Below are 20937 nucleotides of genomic sequence, written 5' to 3'. Positions count from 1 at the left end.
AGGGACCCTGCTCACTGTTTGTTCTCCATGCCTTGCTCAGGCTGACCCAGAAGCACCTGCTCCAGCTGTGTCTCCGCCCCTGTGAACTGGGTCCTTCCACATCAATTATTAACCAAGAAAATCTTCCTACAGATTTGCCTCCAGACCAATCTGATGAGGTTCCCTCTTCCCAGATGACTCTAGTTCGTGTCAAGTTGGCAAAAACAAAACAAAACACCTAAAAAAAATCAAAACCAAAACCAAACAACAACCACCAGCCCATATGGGTGTCAGGGATCAAACTCAAGACTACGGTCTGTGGCTAGGGCTTTTATGGATTGAGCCACTTAAATGTCCCCTTCCTTCCTTTCCTTACCAGAGAAAGATTACTTTTCAGATTATTTTTCGGACCTTTCACTCCAGATAGAAACAGCAGTATTCTCATAGCTTGGGCTTTCCCCCTTCTTTGCCTTGTCTAAATTTTATGACTACCTGGCTCTTTCTATGACATTAAATGCCATCTTCATATTAATAACACAATGGCCAGATTTATATTGTCTTTGAAGTTTGGGTGTGGCTATCTTTTGTCTACTTGGCCTTTGTGCTCGGATACTTAACGCTCAGCTCAAATTCAACCAGTTAAGGATTAAATTCTCTATTATCTTTGCGGGTATTTTAAGGTTGCTGGGTTCCATTCGAAGCGCCCCATATCATGTTCTAATCCCTAGAAATTGACTTTTCCTCATCGACCTTGCTTGCCTATCTCACGCTTCCTATTTACAATTTACAAATTCTCGGCGGTATCTACATTACAGTATCTGCCTGGTAGGTACTGATAAGTGTGTTAAACGCTCAACCTGAAAAGGCTGAGTGGATGATTGACAGCTCCCCAAAACGGGGGGGGGGGGGGGAGGGCTAACTCACCGTCCCCTAGGTTAGGTTAGATCTCATTTTTTTTTTAAAGGAGCGGTTTTATTTCTTATCATTCATTGCTCAAGCTTCAAAGTCATTTCTTGAGCCCTGCCCTTCCAGAATTTGCCTCCTGGTGCTTATTGTTATATTTTTGATAACAAATTTACCATTACTTTTATTTTTAGTTTGTCCTGCTCTACATCAAGTTTTCCAAATACACAGACCTTGTTATTCCCCACGGCTAAAACAGTGTCTGTTTTATTATGTTATATTTTATTTTAGTGTATTAGGCGTTCAACGTATATCTGTTGAACGAACTCACCCAAGAAACTCAGATTCGCAGGATTCAAAGCCCAGGAAAACGTTTTGTGTGGGTGGTTATTTATTAGTTCAGGATTGCCTCCTCTTGGCTTCCTGTACATTCTAAAGGCGTTCATGTCTTAGGAACAGTGCAAGGTTCCAAGCTCGGAAATCACAATGTCATTCCCTTGTAACCTTCCACCTGATTCCTTTTTAGGACAGGGTACTAGAACACCAACCCGAAAAATAACGTCCTTTGGAAAGCTTACTGGTATTTTGGATATACGAATTACCTTGATTTCCCTTCCAGAAAGTTTTTAGCCTCCTAAACTGTGGTAACGTCTCACTAAAGGAACCTTCTGGAACCTTCCAGGGCTCCCCAGTCAGACACAACACGCCAGCCTAAGCCTAGACTCCGCCCACGCGACAGCACCTTGTCTGGTCCCGCCCTCATAGGGGCGGAGCGCTAGGGGAGGGGCAGGACGCGGCCAATCACGGACGTCTACGTGCCGCAGCGGTAGTGACGTCAGTGTGGCTCAGGTCGCAGAACCGTCGCGCCGTTCTGCAGTCGGTCGCTTTGCTCTCGGCTGTGGGTTCCCGGGGTCGCTGCGCAGCGGCGGGAGCATTTCCGCAACGGGTCTCGGGCCGCCGAGCGCCGTCTTCACCCAGCGCCATGGCCGTGGCCGCTGTCGGCCACCCGGGAGCCGCGCGCTGCCGGCTGTTGCGCCTGCTGTCATTCCTGCTAGTGGCCTGCCCTGCGCTATGCTGGAACGACCCTGGTGAGTGCTGCCCTACGGACGGGTGCCCGTGCCCTGCATCGCTGCCGTTTTAGATCAGTTTTCTCCCGTCTGTCCTCTCCTGGCTCTTTTATTTTTCTGTACCCACCCTGGCTCTTTTGATTTGATTTGATTTTTTTTCTCCCGGTGAGGACCTCTAGGAGTGGGCGGGGCTCAAGGTTCTGTTTTTAAAAGTTCCCTTTCCCAGTCCCTGGACTCGCAGATTGTCCGCTTTCTCAGACACTACGGCCCGCATCCTTGAGTCCTGATGACAAGTTTGACCCTCACCTGCGCATCTTACCTTGCTATCATGGCTGTTCGATGTCATCATCGCCCACTGTTGTCATGGCTGCCTGTTGCTATGGCTCGCAGTTACCATGCCACCAGCAGTCTCTGAGTCACGCTTAGGGGCCAGGACTGCGAATTTGGGAATTCTGGATTATATTGGTTTTGTAAACAGGGTTTCCGCTGGTTTTTTTTTTCTAGTTAGTACATTTTCTAAACTTTTAGGTGGTATGAGAATTGATTACTTGGGAGGGAGCCCTATATCTATTTAAATGTAGAAATAAACTATCCGTCATTAAAAATGACATTTTTGGTTTGGAGAGGAAAGCTGTCAGGCATGGAAAATTCAGCAATGGCAGAACATGCTTGGATTTGAATTTAGTAACAGGTTTATTTTTGCAAGATACTTTCTTCCTGTGTGCTCAATTCAGTGAGACAATCGGTCCCCACTTCACACTTGAGTAACCTTTAATTTGAGAAGGATGCTTTGTTGTTGGGAGTTAAGATGCCACTGTGGTTGTAAAATACCTGTTCGCTTTCCTTAAGTAATCCTAGAAGGTTGTGTGAAAATGAAAGACCTGATTAGAATTTATTTAAAACCTGGGGAACTTTAGAGATGTAAACTCAGGGGAATTAGAAGGAATAAAAAAAACAACAAAAAAAACCCAACCACATTTAAATTAATGGTGAACCACTTCCTGGTGGTTCTTAGTCTACCCTTGCTGTAAAATGTATTGTTCTGGATCAGAAAGCACTGAAATATTTTGCAGTATTAACTCGATTGGTGTCAACCTCATTTTAAGATCTTTAGGAATTGACTTATGAAGGGATCTGATTGGAATATCAATTATCACGACTTGGTTAAGCAACTCCCCAATTTATTTTTTGTTTACGTTGTCTTTAGGTAATATAGAACACACTCCAGTAATATGTCTGGGGAGGGGGGAGCACCATTCTAGGACTACTTAAAGTTTTTCGATTTTTTTCCCTTGATATTTCCTCCAACCCCCCTGTACCTTGAATTCTGAGAGTATAACTGTGAAGAACAGTGTCCTGCTCCCGAGGAATTTACGTCTGTGGAGGAGGAGTAGACAGTGAACAGGTAGATAGCTTGTCACGTGGTGGAATGAGTTTCGGACAGTGGTAAAACAATGAGCAGGCGAAGTGGGGACTTAAGAAATATCCATCGATCAGGGAAGAAGTCACTGTTAAAGTGGCATTTTTGAGAAACCTGGAGAGAGGGAGGCGTTAAATGATACGATATAAAATTTCAAATTTCATGTGGGTTAGCCTTTGGAAAATAGGCTGGAAAATGAGTGGGCCGGAAGCAGGAGCCCAGTGAAAAGCTGTCTACAGTAGGCGCCAAGAGCAGCGACCCCTTTAGGTCAGGGGAGAGCCAGTGCTGTTGGATTATCTCAACTGTGCTGAAGTTGGGTGTTGTGATGAGGTGTCAGTGGGGGAGATAAGGAAGGCGGGTGGCAATGGTGGTGCACACCTTCAATCCCAGCATGGGGAGGGGGTCTACAGAGCCAACCTGGTCTACAGAGCAAGTTCTAGGATAGCAGGACTACACAGAGCAACCCTGTCTTTAAAGGAAGGAAAAGAAGATAAGGATGGCGTAAGAGTTCTGGCTTGAGTGAAGTGTTCATGAGTTTCCTAAGATTCTGGGAAGTGTGGGGAGGATTGAGTTCAGGGGCTTTGGCTTCATTTGTCTTAAGTCTGACAGCTGAGAAAAGAGTTTGATTGACGAGTCGGGAGTTTGAGGGGATTCTGTGTGTGCTTTGCCTGATGTAACAAGGGGGTGGGTATAAGGTGAGCTTTTTATCCTTAGACCTGAAGGTTCTCTGGAGGATGCTGCTCTGGGGTTATGGTAATTATACTCCTGTGTGTATAGTTCCTGAATATCCTTGGAACTGTTTCTCATACTCAGTCATCTACTATGAATCAAATGTTCTGGCAGGCAATTTTATTAAATTATGCCGAAGGTTTACAATAAATTTAAAGATTGCTATCTTAATTTTACAGGTGGTGAAACTTTTTTTTAAATATTTATTTATTTATTATGTATACAATGTTCTGTCTGTGTGTATCCCTGCAGGCCAGGAGAGGGCACCAGACCTCATTACAGATGGTTGTGAGCCACCATGTGGTTGCTGGGAATTGAACTCAGGACCTTTGGAAGAGCAGGCAATGCTCTTAACCGCTGAGCCCCAGGTGGTGAAACTTATGAACCGACAAATTTATTGCCTTGGCCAGAGTCATATTAAGTTGGTGATGTCAGTTTAGTTCAGTGTTCTTTGCGTTATTCAAGCCTCCTATGGTAAATTCAAGTTATTCTTCTTATTTTGCTTATTCATAGTGTAATCCTTAAAATTATGGAACATTTTCATTATTTTAGTTTTTTATGTACTAGGTAGTAATTTGGATTTATTTATTTTTTGGTTTTTCGAGACAGGGTTTCTCTGTAGCTTTGGTTCCTGTCCTGGAACTAGCTCTTGTAGACCAGGCTGGCCTTGAACTCCCAGAGATCCGCCTGCCTCTGCCTCCCGAGTGCTGGGATTAAAGGCGTGCGCCACCACCGCCCGGCAGTAATTTGAATTTAGTATAGCAAAGTTTAATATAGTTCTTGGAAATTTTAGGGTTTTTTTTTCTTTTTTTGAGAGACTATTTTATATATAGTTTAGGGTAGCCTTGAACTTAAGGTGCTCCTGCCTGGGCTTCCCAAGTGTTTAGATTTTAGCTCTTTATCCCATGTTGAACTAAGTTTGTGTGTGGCTGCAGGTGGATTTTCTTCTAGCTGCACCAAAGTTATATTACTTCCATCATTAAAGACGATTTCCCCCCTTATTTTTAATGTCAGCTTAAGTATGGTGTTTGTCTGCAGCTGAGCTTGGTACCACTGTGTAATGAAAGAGCATGAAGGATAGTGTGGCTGCTTTGGATTAGGCCAAACATTTACTAATAGGGACTCTTCAGATGTCAGCTCCAGAACTTTGCTTAAGCCGGCTGGTCAAAACTGTCTGTCTGTCTGTCTGTCTGTCTGTCTGTCTGTCTATCCATCCATCCATCCATATCTATCTATATCTATCTATCTATCTATCTATCTATCATCTATCTATCTAGACGGGTTCTCTATAGTTTTTAGTTTTTTCAGACAAGGGCTCCTGTAGTCTAGGCTGGTCTCAGACTCCTTTAGCCAAGTGTGACCATTACTGAGAGCAGATCTTCTTGGCATCTGCTCACTGTTTTCTACACGCTGGTTAATCACTCTTTAAAGCGGCCTATCTTTCTTGTGAAGTTACTCTTTCCTCACTTGAATCAGAGAGCAATTTGTGTCCCCATCTTGGCACCATGCCAGAGTTTTACCACTAATTACTCCTTAGCTGAATCTGTCTCCTAAGGGTTAGAAAATGAAAGTGAAAATTTTTCTAATTCTGCCAGTTTTAATTATTAACTCACATTATAGGGAGTGAGGTGGAGCTCTCCCTTAACGGTTGAGGCTGTTTATGAAACTATTCCTGCTGGGGAATCAGGCTGCATGTTACTTTGTAATCTTTAATAACTTTTTAAAGTAGGGAAGTAATTGGCTGCCCCTTTAGCAATGAACAAATTCTTGATGTTCACTGAATATCATGATTTATCATTTCTGTAATTTTCATGATTTGATTCTCTGTTTTTAAAATACAGTATAATTTATATTTTAAATGAGAACAAATGATAGTATTTTAGAAGTTGAAAAAAGATAACAATTGATACTGAACACATTGCCTTTATTTTCTTTATGTTTTGAGAGTTTTGTGACTTATATAAAGAAGATGAGCCAAGTTATGAATTGAACTGTTTATTAAAACTTTTTAGGCAGGGCACTGTAGCACACGCCTTTAATCCCAGCCCTCAGGAGGTAGAGCAACAGTTCTCCGTGAGTTCGAGGCCAGCCAGTTCTACAAAGTGAGTTCCAGGACAGCCAGGCCTGTTCTGCAGAGAAACCCTGCCTGGTCGAGGCAGGGACACGAGGGACACGACACACTAGTTTCTAAACCAGAGAGAGGGTGCAGTGGGCGCAGGGGCCCGCTGCCAAGCCCGATGACCTGAGTTCCGGTCCCTGGGACCCACATGGAGAAAGGAGAGAGCAGTGTCACAAACTGTCCTCTGCCCTCCACACGTTACTGGTGCGCACTCAGACACATACACAAATACAAATTTGAAAAATCCCTGTCTGGGTTTTTGTTTGTTTAATTTTTGTTTTTTGAAACAGGTCTCATGTTGCCTAGGCTGTCTTTGAACTCAGTGTGTAACAGAATTGGGCTTGAACTCCTGGGGATAAAACTTCATTAATACTTTAATAAGTTGGTTAAAAAGATGAGGGGAATGCATAGTTATAGAACTGCGTGTCAGTCAGATCAGGTCCCTACAGAAGGAATTCCCGGCATGATTCATTTATCTGTGAGGACACAGCAACCACGTGCCTTGTCTAGCAGTTAGCTCCCATCTCTATCCCTGGAATCAGTTGAGATTCTGGAGCCTCTTCCTTCCCTTCTTCATCGTACTGCCGTTGAATTTTGAAAACCACAGACATGAACCCAGCCGTTGGCCAGAAGAAACCTGTGATCTGAGATCACAGAGATCACCTCCATGACTGTAGGACGGAAGGCCTCTGCGCCTGCTCCCCACGCGAGCAGCCCCCAGTGAGTCATCTCACCAGTCAGCCTTGCTTTGCTCATTAGTTGCTGTTGTTTGAGACAGGATCTGGATATTTAGCCCAGCTTGGCCTCCACTTCATAATTTGCCTTAGCTTCCTAAGTGCAGAGGTTATACCCAGCCAGAGACGAACAGTTGTGCATGCCATGTGGCAGGATCTGCTTTGGCTGTGCACACTCCACTACCCAGCTCTGTTTGTTCACTAACTTGTCCTGTCCCGACCCCCACCCCCGTAGAATGGAAGTGCCTCATAGTCGACCCACAATTCCGAGTATTGGATTCAGTTTATTGTTCAGCTTTTCTAATTGTGTGCCAATTATGGTATAATTTATATTTATATTTAGCTGTTATACACACACACACCAGGTGTTAGCACCATGTATGTGCTGGTGCCTGTGGATGCCAGAAGAGGGTGTCAGATCCCCCAGAGGAGCTTTAGCCAGTTAACCTCTCATGGCTGTAACCACTGAACCTGCTCTTGGGGCATTTCAGTTTGTAAGGCCAGTTTTAAGTTGGTTTTGATGTCGGTCTGACAGGTGAATTGTAAATGGAGATCTGTGTCCGCTAACATAAATGACTTACCATGATTATGATTAAGACATGAAGAGGCCCAGTGAGACAGCCCAATGGGTAAAGGTACTTGCCACACAAGCCTGATGAGTTTGATCCCTCAGCCCGGAGAACCGGCTCCCGTAGCTGTGCTCTGATTCCACACATGTGTGATGGTGTGGACACCTGCAAACCCTTTACACACATGAAGGAAAAACTTTAAAGGATGGAGCTTACTGTGTGTTCTAGTTTGTATTTGGTAAACTAATAAGTATCTAAGCTTTATATTTTTGTTATGTCTGATTGGGTATTTTTTAGGCTGGTAATCATGGTTATGACAGAAATGGGGAGCTGGAGAAAGTAAGATTGGCTTTTAAAGGGTAAAGGCGAGCTGGGTCTTGGTGGTGCACACCTTTAATCCCAGCACTTGGTGGGCAGAGGCCAGCCTGGTCTACAGAGCGAGTTCCAGGACAGCCAGGGCTACACAGCACCCAAGATGCAGTGACAGAGGTTTAAATGTGTGGTCATTGAGTTTTGTGTTTTGTGAGAAAGGCTGGGATACTGTAAGGATGACTTTGTGTCCCGTCTTCGTCACCTCCAAAGCCAAGAAGGACACTTGACTTTGAAACTGCTCTTCCTGTTCTAGTCTGAGGTACTCACTCTGATGTGTGTTCTTATTTCAGACAGAATCCTGTTGCGGGATGTGAAAGCTCTTACCCTTCACTATGACCGCTACACCACCTCCCGGAGGCTGGACCCTATCCCTCAGCTGAAATGTGTTGGAGGCACAGCTGGTTGTGATGCCTATACCCCTAAGGTGATCCAGTGCCAGAACAGAGGCTGGGACGGCTATGATGTGCAGGTAAAAGCTCCTGCTGCAGCAACATTTTCAACAGAGTTCTGGGGTGTGACACTGTTTCTGGGGACGTGAGCAGACATCCCCTCACCCCAGATAGGGAACTTAATGACAGACCACACAGTAAGGAGACCACTAACATTTATTGGGGTTACCTATAGGGGCTTGGATGTCAGGTTACTTAACAGGAGCAGAAATGACTCTAAGACAGCTACATCATCAAAAACCACCTCAGCCTGGGTCACAGCTCATGAGGCTGGGAGCCTGGTAGCTGGGCGGGTGGGAGGATGTCTTTTAGAAGTCCTCACTGCTTGTGTCCACTTCACAAGGAGAGGCCTTTCTATTTACTTCAGAGCTTAGTAAGTGTCTCTGCAGGATGCAGTGAGTCATCTCTAGTTAGAACAGTAGTCATGTCTTAATGGGCGTCCCTGCAAGGTGGAGGTCTTTTCTTGGCGAAAATTGATGCACAGCAAATATTAATCCAATAAACTGTTGTGACATCAGTATTTTAGAAAAACTAATATTCTTGCTTGATAAAACCTTTATGCATGGCCTAAGTAGTTCAGAGTTTTGTTATTTTGTTTTTGAGACAGGATCTCACTGGGTAGGCCTAGTGACCTGGAACTGGCTCTGTAGTCTAGGCTGACCTTGAACTCACAGTGATCTTCCTGCTTCTTCCCAAATGCTGGGATTAAATGTGTGTGCCACCCTGCCTGGCCCAAGCCCATGTTTGCTGGTGATACTGGTTCCACAGCTCCACCCTCCCATTATTACTAATTAGAATCTCCTGGCAAATACAGACATCTCACATCCAATTTTACATTTTAAAATACTTTTACATGGGGATGTGGGTGCTAATGATGTATATAAGTACCTATATACTTTATATATACCTTTAAGTATATATAAAATGTGTCATATACCAGTGACTAGGACAGTAGGAAAGTCATCTAGTAGGAGAGTGAAAAAAGTACTTGAATTGTGAACATGCAGCAAAGTGGTGTAGAGCTGTCTGGTGGAGGACACTGGTGCAGGCTCAGGAGGTAGGAGTGCTGTGCTACGAGGGAAGGCGTCACCTAGTGGAGCCTCTCCTGTGGGCGCATGCTCAGTAGCAGCGGTTTATGCGGAACCCCGGCACTCAGAGACTTCTCTAGCCTGCACTGTTGTAGTTCAGCTTGCTCTGTTTACTTAGACCAACAAAGTCAGACATCTTTTTCCAAGTGAAATCAATACTTAGTATAGTGATAACAACAGCAAAAAGAAAAATTGCATATTATATAAATAAACAACATTTGGGCTTCATAGAACTCATCAAGGAAAGCGCCCCAAAGCTGGGTGTGGTGGCGCACACCTTTAGTCCCAGCTCTCAGGAGGCAGAGGCAGGGCATCTCTGAGTTCAAGGCCATCTGGTCTAAGTAGTGAGTTCCAGACAGCTAAAGCTACCCTTCCTCAATCCTCCTCCGCCAAAACAAAGCAAAGCAAAAGAAAATAATAATAAGAAAAGAAAAGGAAAAAAAGATACCCCAATCATTTGACTCCTAGGAATATATCCAAGAGAACTGAAGACATAGTTCCCAAAACTATCCAAATATTTGCAGGACTATTGAGACAGCTGAAACAGCAAAGCCCAGATGTCCTTTACTAATGAATGATACAATGTAGTCTGTCATAAGGTGCAGTGCTTTTCAGCCGTTAAAAGCAACAGAGTGCTGATTCGTGCTGCAGCGAGGATGAACCTTGGAAATGGCACTCTGAAGCAAAGATGACAGTGACAGAGACCTGCATACCTATGATTCTCCTCTCAGCAAATGTCTCAGCAGGGGCAGGAAGAGCAGTTCAGTTAGGGTGGAGCGCTAGGAGCGGAAGTGGGTGGCTGCTCATAGGTGAGGTTTCCTTGGGGGTGATTGTTAGATCTTCAAGCTGTTAGTAAGCTATATGAACTTACTAAAAGTATTGAAGCATGAGAATCTTATGTGAATCACACTTCAGCAAGGCTGTTTCATAAACAGTGAAACAGTGTGGCCAACTCGAGAGAGAAATAATTTGAACGAAACCTAACAGAAAGGCAGTAGACCCTGTCCTAGCTTGTATCTCTAAACATTGTGAGGGAAGCATTTTATCTGTTTAAAATGAAGAATTTAAACTGAACTTATTGTTTACTTAGTTTTTGGTGGTGCCGGACACAAACCCTGAACGTTGTCCGTGCTCAGCTCCTGAGCTGCACTCAGTTTCATTTGTTTCTAGTGAGGTGAGAGCTTACCATGTTCCCTGGCTGATCTGGAACCTGGTGTTCAGCCAGGGCTGGCCTGGGCCTTGAGTCTCCTGTCTCAGCATTCCACACCACTGACATCATAAGTCTAGGCCATTGTGCCTGGCTGAGAACACCTGCTTCCTCTGTGTCTCTCATCTCTGTCTCTCTCTGGTAAAATTCAAGCTAATATGGATATTTTTTGTAGCTTCCTAAATACATCTTTAAAAAAGCTAGAGAAGATTATGTAGAATTTAGACCCTGTGAAGTCAGTCCATGGTTTTTACAAAATATGTGTGGAAAGTTTCGATTTGCAAAAGGTGATCTGCTATATGCAGTTATTAGATCTTATGTATTGGATGCTGATTTAAAAATTTATTTTACTGCATTTACATCATTTCCCCTTCCTTGTCCTCTCTCTCCTTTCATGCTCCCCTTAAATTCATGGCCTCTTTTTAATTGTTATCACATATATGATAATATATAATGTACATAATTAATATGTAAATATAATGTGCTGAGTCTACTCAGTTTTGCAGGCATGTATATTTAAGACCTGGCCACTTGGTATTGGATAACTAATTAGGGCCTCTCTCTTCCCTGATGCTGATTCTTTTACCGTCTAGAGAATCTAGCTGTAGAGGAAGTCCTTCGACAACAGTGGCAAGCAGGTGATAGTTTGAAAATTTGCCTCAGGTTTATAAATTATTGAATACTTAACACATACAGAAGAATCTGTAATGTATATTATGGAATACCTAACATGTGCGGAAGAACATGTAATGTATATTACAGAATACCTAACACATACAGAAGAACATGTAATGTATATTACAGAATAACATGTGCAGAAGAACATGTAATATATATTATGGAATACCTAACACGTGCAGAAGAACATGTAATGTATATTACAGAATACCTAACACGTGCAGAAGAACATGTAATGTATATTACAGAATACCTAACACGTGCAGAAGAACATGTAATATATATTACGGAATACCTAACATGTGCGGAAGAACATGTAATGTATATTACAGAATACCTAACACGTGCGGAAGAACATGTAATGTATATTACAGAATACCTAACATGTGTGGAAGAACATGTAATGTATATTACAGAATACCTAACATGTGCAGAAGAACATGTAATGTATATTACAGAATACCTAACACGTGCGGAAGAACATGTAATGTATATTACAGAATACCTAACACGTGCGGAAGAACATGTAATGTATATTACAGAATACCTAACATGTGCGGAAGAACATGTAATGTATATTACAGAATACCTAACACGTGTGGAAGAACATGTAATGTATATTACAGAATAACATGTGCAGAAGAACATGTAATGTATATTACAGAATACCTAACATGTGCGGAAGAACATGTAATGTATATTACAGAATACCTAACACATACAGAAGAACATGTAATGTATATTACAGAATACCTAACATGTGCAGAAGAACATGTAATGTATATTGCAGAATACCTAACATGTGCAGAAGAACATGTAATGTATATTACAGAATAACATGTGCAGAAGAACATGTAATATATATTATGGAATACCTAACATGTGCAGAAGAACATGTAATGTATATTACAGAATAACATGTGCAGAAGAACATGTAATGTATATTATGGAATACCTAACATGTGCAGAAGAACATGTAATGTATATTATGGAATACCTAACATGTGCAGAAGAACATGTAATATATATTATGGAATACCTAACATGTGCAGAAGAACATGTAATGTATATTACATAATAACATGTGCAGAAGAACATGTAATGTATATTATGGAATACCTAACATGTGCAGAAGAACATGTAATGTATATTATGGAATACCTAACATGTGCAGAAGAACATGTAATATATATTATGGAATACCTAACATGTGCAGAAGAACATGTAATGTATATTATGGAATACCTAACATGTGCAGAAGAACATGTAATGTATATTATGGAATACCTAACATGTACAGAAGAACATGTAATATATATCTGGGGACTAAGAAAAAGCCACAAAGTACCTACCACCCAGCTTAAGTAGGTTGCTATGTAACTGCTGTTTTTGAAGCTCCGAGTTTGTCTCCTCCTTACATACTTACTGTCTTGAATTTGTGGATCATCCTTTTGCTCTTTTGCAGTTTTGTGACAGCTATGATATATATTGAAGGAAAAGAATCTTGTTCTTAGAGCCTGTTTCTATTTCTTCTTTCACAGTGGGAATGTAAGACTGATTTGGATATCGCATACAAATTTGGAAGCACAGTGGTGAGCTGTGAAGGCTTCGAGTCCTCTGAAGACCAGTACGTCCTCAGGGGTTCCTGCGGCCTGGAGTATCAGTTGGATTACACGGAACTGGGCCTGAAGAAACTGAAGGAGTCTGGAAAACACCAGGGCTTCTCTGATTATTATCACAAGCTGTACTCTGCGGATTCCTGTGGTGTTGGCGGGTTGGTTACCATTGGGGTACTCCTTGCTCTTGCCTTTGCAGTGTATAAACTGTTCCTCAGTGACGGCCAGGCTTCTCCTCCACCATATTCCGAGTACCCTCCCTATTCCCAGCGCTATCAGAGGTTTACCAATGCTGCAGGAGCACCTCCGCCGGGCTTTAAGTCTGAGTTCACAGGTATGTTTCCCTGCTTAAGGGCAGTAAGTGGGTTGCATGTGAGCGGGTGAGTCTTGTGTCTGTTTCTGAAGAAGAGACTAATTGCATCTGGAAACAAAACATTCGTCTGTTTACTGGGTTAAAAAAAAAACTCTTCTTTTTTCAAAAAAGTAAAAAAAAATAATGTATGTATTTTTGTACATGTGTGGGTGCTTGTGGAGGCCAGAAGTGGGTGTCAGATCCTCTGGGACTGGAGGTACAAGTGGTTTTATTTAGCTGTCTGATATACATCCTAGAAACCGAACTTGGTTCTCTGCAAGAACAGCAGGTGCTCTTAGTAATCAAGCTACCTTTCCAGCCCTTCTTTTTCTAAAGAAAAATTTTAAGTATACATATTATTGTGTATGTGCACTATCTCTGTGTGCGTAGGGGGTGATGTGCCATGGTGTGGATGTGGAGGTCAGAGGACAGCCGTAGACGGCCACTCCCTTCCACTTTATTGAGTTTATATGGGGCTGGACTCGCCATTGTCACAGTGGCAGCCGCACGGCACCTTTCCCAGCTGAGCCAAGCAGCCAGCCGCTCTGCTTCCTACCGTGTATTGTGGTCACTGTTAAAGTTGCCTGGTAGATTGTAGATCATCATTTTAGCTGGAAGACTCAGTCGATTTGTTAATAAACATTAATTTGATTTCTACTTCACTATATACAAAAAATAGAACTTAACATAAAAAGTAAAACAACGTACTAGAATGAAATAGAATATAGGCAAATTTTCCTGTATGTGTGTGTGTGTGCTTGAGTGTTTGTGTGTTTGAGAAAAAGTCTCACTGTATAGCCCTGGCTGCCCTAGAACTCACTCTAAAGACCAGGCTGTCCTTGAACTCACAGAGATCTGCCTGTCTCTGCCTCCTGAGTGATGGGATTAAAGGCACCCACCACCACATCTGGCTAGGTAAAGGTTAATAGCACAAAAAGTATTAACTGTGAAAGGAAAAATAGATAATCTAGACTTTACATAAATTCATAGTGTCTGTTAATCAGAAAACACTACTAAGAAATAACAAGGGCAGGTCACAGATTTGATCTGTTAACAGTGAGGCACACAACCAAAAAGACAAGAATTTGTAAAATGTACTGTTGACAGAAGACTTGTATCTAGACTACAAAGACATCCATAAATCCGAGAAAAGACAAAATCATTAAAATTGGTCAGAGGGATTTGGTTAGATGCTCAGTGAGCAAGGTACTTGCCTCTGAGCCTGGCAACCTGAGTTTGGTCTTCAGGGGCCGGTGGTGGGAGGAGAGGATTGACCTCAGTACATGCCTGCTGTGGTGCTGTGCACTCTCTCAAATACATAAATGTAATCATCTGAAGTTGAGCAGAGGATTCAAAGAGCCATTTTATAATGAAAGGATATTGAGGGAAAGATGGCTCTTGCAGAGGACTCGGGTTCGATTCCCAGTATCCACATAGCAGCTCACAACTGTCTTAAAACCAAAAACCTAGTTTCAGGAATATTCCATGCCCTCTTCTGACTTCCTTGGGCCCCAAGCATATATAGTCATGGAATGGACAGAATTAAAGTATAGGAAATCTGATTACTATTTATCTCAGATAACATACAGTGGGTATCTATTGCATTGTCAGGGGCTATCTGAGGTGGGTGGTGGTTACATGGAGGGGACAGAGAACAAGCTTATTGTTCCGTAGGTGTATATAAGATTATCATGCTTTCTGTGTGCAGTTTTCTCTAAGTGGAGGATGATGTTTGTGGTCTGATGTCATAACTGCTAAATGTCAGGCTGCCTTTTTCCATTAGAGACTTAGGCATAGTTCTCACCTGGAGTCCTTATAGTATAGAAAGGGGAAATCTGAAAAGGGGGTTATCTTCTAGAAGCCGAGCTTGAAACAAAGGTGATAATTTTGTAGGAAAACTATCTTTGCAAATCCAAAAAATCGCTCTCCATCTCAGTCTCTCTGCCTGTGGAAAATGTGCTCCTGAGTTAAAAGCCAATACCCTTTGGAATTCAGCTTATTCACATATTGAGGGCTGGACATTATTAGTAAGTAATACTGTACAGATGAAATAATAAAATGTGTATATGAAGGCACTTGATCTAATAACATAATCTAATAAAATAATAACGTATATTTTATTTTAAGGACCGCAAAATACTGGCTTTGGGAGTGCTTTCACAGGACAAGGCTGTGACAGTTCAGGGCCAGGGTTCTGGACTGGCCTGGGTGCTGGAGGACTGTTAGGATATTTGTTCGGCAGCAATAGGTAAGCTCTACACTCATGGCGTTTGCCCTCAGTTCCGCCCGCGTGCCTCTGCTTTGCTTACAAAGTATTACATGCTTTCAGTTCAGTTTTGTAAGGGAAAGAAATGATGGCGATCTTGCCCTATTAACAGTGAGTTTTGCATAGAGGGCTTGGTTTGCTTTGGTTAGTATTATGCCTATTCTTTTCCCTCGTTGTCTTCCTTCCTATGTTCTACTAAGAGACAGGAGAAATATGTCTGCGTGAATCTGAGCACATGTGAAGAAGGCAGGGGAGGACACAGCAATTGGAAGGGACAGTTGACAGTCTGGCGGGGAATGATAGAGGAAGGCTTGGAAAAGAGCTTGGGCCGGTCTTGGAATGTCTTGAGTTCCACGGTACTTGGAGCTCATCCTTGGGTTGGGAATAGAGAAAGGACTACTTACTTCCCGCCCTTTTCTGTTCCCACAGCAGTTACTGTAATTGGCAGAAGTAGATACCAAATTTGTGTCATAGTAAAAATACTTGATAAAGGTGACATTTTTCTGATGACTTAGGAACAGGGAAGTGACTGTGGTTGGAAAAAAAGATGCCTAACTCACTTTCATGTCTTCAAGGGCGGCGACCCCCTTCTCAAACTCGTGGTACCACCCGTCTTACCCTTCTTCATACTCTGGTGCCTGGAATAGCCGTGCCTACTCCCCGCTGGGTGGAGGTGCAGGGGGCTATTCTGCATCCTCCAGCTCAAATGCAGACTCAAGGACCAGAACAGCCTCAGGTAAATACTGAGGCTGCGGCTGGGGACAGGGAAGTTCAGAACAATGTGTGTGAGTGGTCGTGTGACTTCATTCCGTGTGCCCACCTGAGTCACCTGTGTGTGAGCAGTCGTGACTTCATTCCGTGTGCCCACCTGAGACCCTGTGTGTGAGCGGTCGTGACTTCATTCCGTGTGCCCACCTGAGACCCTGTGTGTGAGCAGTCGTGACTTCATTCCGTGTGCCCACCTGAGTCACCTGTATGTGAGCGGTCGTGACTGTTTGGTGTGCCCACCAAACATGTTAGCAATACAGTTAACTGAAACTGAAACCAAATTCAAATTCATTCGTCCCACTTTAAATATTTCCTAAAAGTGACTTGAAAATTAAGTCTTCCTGGATGTTAATGTCTATAAATGTTTAACTCCGAACCTTTAAACTCTATGCCAGAACCTTCAAAGTTTGTAGAGTTCTGGCCTTCAAATTCAAGAGAATTATAAAATATATTGAGTTAGACTTCTAAAAATGTCAACAGTATGATTATAATGCTTGCTTTAAAGAGTGAAGAAGAAAGCAAAGATACAATAAAAACAGCAAAACACCTGCTAACTGTGAGAGGTGGTGGGAAACAAGGCATCTCCCTGGATTGGTTGACTTTCTTCAGGAGGAAGACCTGGAGCAATGAATAATTCATAAAATTGATAGAAACATTATAAACTATTTAGAAATGTAAGAGACGTTGTCTTAGTGCTGGTTTGGATGTAAATGACATAAGCACTTCATCAACTAAACTTGAACCTAGACCTCCCTAGGGCCCAGCAGTGTCCTCTTAGATGCCCCCCATAGGGAGACGGTGGTGGTTTTGCTTCCAGGATCCCCAGGCATCACGAAACCCGTGAAAGCCCAAGTTCCCTGCATAGAGATGGCAGAGTATTCATATTTCATAGTGCAGGATGCCCTCCAGGTGTATGTGGTTGTTACCCTGTGATGTTTAGGACATGACAAGGAAGGTGGTATGTATGTGTGTGCTACAGGCACGTCTGTAAAAATATATTCAAACTTTAGTTGGTTGAGTCTGTGAATGTGGAAACCGCAGGTACAGAGGGGCAGCAGAAGTCCGTACACTCCATGCACTACAGATTAAGCTCAGCGATGTTCTGAGATATCGACATCCTGTTAGTGCTGGTGTGTGGGGGGTGATGGGTGGGTGGTAGTCAAGCAATACACTAGAAACATTAAAAACTCATGCTTCCTCCTCCTTCTGTTTCCCCTGAGTTTGAGTTGAGAGAGGGCAGCAGGACATGGCTTGGGTCTGTTGCCCTCTCTGCAGTTTTTAGATTAAATGTTGCATATTCATGTGGTATTTGCATATTGGCATATTGCTCACGTTAGTTAGCTTACAGTGGAGCTCCTCCTTGGTTTCCTGATAGCAAGTGTGTGTGAGGTTTTGAGACCTGGTAACATCCTGTTCACCTGTCATTCTTTGTAGCCTCCCCTCATAGCTTGCTTCCCTGTTTCCTAACAAGAAAGTGTACGACTTGTGCAACTTTAGAAGCAGTTATCCTTGATTTTGGAAAGCTAATGTAGACTTTATTTTCTCCTCTTAGGATATGGCGGCACCAGAAGACGGTAAAACAGAAAGCTGGAGGCAAACGTTGGATGCAGAGTTTCTGATTTGTCATCACCTTCTCTCTATGGGAATAGCCAACAGCTTTGTGGTGTTTTGTTTTTGTGTCGTTTTTCATGTTCTGTTTGTGGCCAAGAGTTGACGCGTGACAAATGCTTACGTTTTGTGTGGTAGTGTAACATGCAGTTCAAAGTGGTGGCTGCCGTGGGCTGCTGAAATTGTCCCGCTTGCTCATAAGCCTGTGGTGCCGGAGACTGAGCACAGCTAGCTTGAGCCGAGGCGGCTTCAGTTGATGGGTCCTTCCCTGTAGTAGCAGTAATCCTCTAGTTGGTATTAAAATGTTTGGTGTTTGCTGTTCTTCTAACATGTGCCCAGCACTGGACGACTAATCACACTGATGTTGGGTTCCAGCCACTTTTGCCTGGCAGAGCTCGGACCCCTCCTGTGGTCCTGACAAGTGACTGCGCCCACAGGAGGGCTCAGGATCACAGGTTTTCAGTTCTCAGGCGGTAACATCACATGCTTCAAAGCAGTCTGCAGTAGCAAAAGCATGTACTTCTCTGAGTCTTGAGCTGTTGGGTGTCGATGTAACAGTCTGTTTCAGCTTACATTAATGTGACAATAAATTTAAAAACCAGGAAGTATTCTCATTCTCTGTTCACAAGCTCCCTTCTGTTTTCCCCCCTTCTACCCAGAGGAATGGATTCGTGCAGAAGCTCTGTGGCCTTGAATAGGAATTTGCTTGGTGGTCCTGCTGTGGGATCTCCGGTCTGTGCTGCTTCACCAGAAGACAGGAGACAGGAGCTGGTGAAGGGGATGGTGTTTACACTTTGGCCGGAACTGGGGACTAAAGAGAACATTTCGGTCTCTCTCTGCTATAGCAGCCCAGTCTCCTCTTTCCTACGTCTTCTCAGCAGTTTTTTTTTTCCCCCACAAATCATAGGGATTAATTTACCTCTGAACACTGCTGATTGGGCAATCCTTCAGCACATGAGCCTCTAACACGGCATATCCAAACCACAGTGATCTGCTTGAGTAAGGAGTCTGCATCCTGCTAAGCATTTATCCTATTTAGCTTTCTCCTAGTCTTCCAGAAGGACTAATGGCTGTTGCCTAAGGAGAGTATGCACTGAGGAAGGAAATAGCCAGATGTTTAGAGGATTGCTGGACGACACCACCTCTGAACCAGCATAAGTTCCTGACCATCACTGTGATGTGCTTGCCACAGAGTAGGGGCTTCCTGCAAATCCTACTGGTATGCACTTACTGACTACCCTAATTGTCATCATAGAACCTATACCCAGTAACACATGGAAGTGACCCACAGCCAACACTGGGCTGAGCTGGAGTTCAGTTGAGAGAAAGGAGGAATCATTAGCGCAAGTGTGTGTGTGTGTCAAGATCATGATTGGCGAAAACCTCAGAGACAGCTGATTTGAGTTAGTGGGAGCTCATGGACTCTGGACTGACAGCTGGGGAACCTGCATGAGACCGAACTAGGCCCTCTGAATGTGGGCGACAGTTATGTGGCAGGGTGGGGTGGGGTGGGGAGGCTGGCAGTCACACCAGGACCTATCCCAGGTACATGAACTGACTTTTTTGGAACTCATTTCCTGTGGAGGGATACCTTGCTCAGGCTTGATATGGAGGGGAGGGGCTTGGTCCTGCCACAACTTGATATACCAGAATTTGTTGACTCCCCAAGGGAGGCCTTATGCCCTCTGAGGAGTGGATGAGGGGTGAGAAGAAGAGGAAGGGGAACTGGGGTTGGTATGTAAAATGAAAAAAAAATTTAAAGAAATGATGGGTGCTAGGGACAGACTTGGAGTGATGGAGGTGGTGAGCAGAAAATGCGAAACTCAAAGCATGGTCTTCGGAAGAGCCCTAGTGAATGCAGTTCGTTAAGTCAGCATGAGTTCTACTGGAGTAGAAGAGCTACTGGTACTGGTGCGTTAGCTTTCCTATTGCTGTGGCAGTCCCTGACATAACTCGAGAAGGGAAGAGTTGCCTTGTGGTATCAGGAGGGCATGGCAGAGCAGAGGAGTTCATATGGTAGCCAAGAGGCAGAAAAACATAGGGAGGCCAGAGCAAGACGAAGCCCTCCAGGTTACATCTTCAGTGACCCTTCTCTAACTGGGTACCCATCTTCTATCTTTAACTATCTCCCGATAATGCCATCGTATTTCGAATCCATCAAGGACTTAACCCAGGCACCAACCAAGGTGTGTTTTACTAATCCAGATAGTTTCCCGTCCACTCAGGTTGGCAGTTGACCGTGTTATAAATTGGGGGAAATAGATAAAAATGTACACGCAGAGAAAATCATGCAACGACTGGAATTATGTTGTCACAAACCAAGGCATGGCACAGATGGGCAAGCTACCAGGAGCTTAGAGATGGGCCTGGGGCAGATCCTTCCCCAGCACCATCAGGAGGAGTGTGGTCCTGCTTATGTTTTTATCTCAGGCGTAAGAGCATCTATTCTTCAGTGAGTTGAAAGCAAAGCCCCGTTTCTGGAGGATTGCAGAGATGAATGACACCACCAAAGACTGGGAGGATGTACCGCTGAGATTCAGGCCACACCCTCACTCAGTTCTCCATTTGGCTTGTGCAGAAAGCAAATCTGAGACCATTAGTCTTCAGCTTAGGTGGTGGCTCCCATTGCAGACATGGTTTCATTGTTTCAGTACACAGCACATCACGTTCCTGACATGCACTGCCCTACTGGCAAAGGCTTTTTGTCCATACCTCTTAGGACCGACCCTGGAAGCAGCTTGCAGCTGGCAAGGTCGGCTTACCTCTGCCCTGGGTCGTGATGCTGTTAGTCACTCTGCGAGCACCTTCCCTTTCCTCTAGACTTCAGACCAGTTCATGACACTGATGATGTCAAGCTGATTACACCAGGTGTATAATTCTTAGCACATACTCCTGTAGACGGATTTTTCTTTGGGCTACCAGCACACAGAAAATGAGATACAGACTTAATTAAAGCTTGGACTGTGGCTTAGGCTTGTCCCACTAGTTCTTATAACTTATTATATTAATCTTT

The 20937-nt window shown here is 43.6% G+C and overlaps 1 protein-coding gene across 1 annotated transcript; it reads left to right on the top strand.

Moving 5' to 3' along the window:
* Positions 1-1713: 1713 nt before the first annotated feature.
* On the top strand, positions 1714-18529 carry Saraf (store-operated calcium entry associated regulatory factor). The gene is made up of 6 exons (XM_041673496.1): positions 1714-1970; positions 8183-8361; positions 12856-13264; positions 15410-15530; positions 16124-16284; positions 17869-18529. Exons 1-6 carry the CDS (start codon positions 1865-1867, stop codon positions 17892-17894), a joined length of 1002 nt encoding a protein of 333 aa, XP_041529430.1. The 5' UTR covers positions 1714-1864; the 3' UTR covers positions 17895-18529.
* The last annotated feature ends 2408 nt before the right edge of the window (positions 18530-20937 follow it).

This window comes from Microtus oregoni, unplaced genomic scaffold (genome assembly GCF_018167655.1).
Source record: "Microtus oregoni isolate MIOR12 unplaced genomic scaffold, Mior012 000024F_ref0000369, whole genome shotgun sequence".
Taxonomy (NCBI): Eukaryota; Metazoa; Chordata; class Mammalia; order Rodentia; family Cricetidae; genus Microtus; species Microtus oregoni.
Note: the sequence above shows the minus strand (reverse complement) of the source record. Positions and strands in the feature narration are given on the sequence as shown.

What these genes read in the sequence shown, in the direction of transcription:
- Saraf (XM_041673496.1), top strand. Translation starts at nt 1,865, where the DNA reads ATGGCCGTGGCCGCTGTCGGCCACCCGGGAGCCGCGCGCTGCCGGCTG. An exon ending in GCTATGCTGGAACGACCCTG is followed by an intron (nt 1,971 to 8,182) that starts GTGAGTGCTGCC and finishes TTCTTATTTCAG; the next exon opens with ACAGAATCCTGTTGCGGGAT. An exon ending in AAGGACCAGAACAGCCTCAG is followed by an intron (nt 16,285 to 17,868) that starts GTAAATACTGAG and finishes TTCTCCTCTTAG; the next exon opens with GATATGGCGGCACCAGAAGA.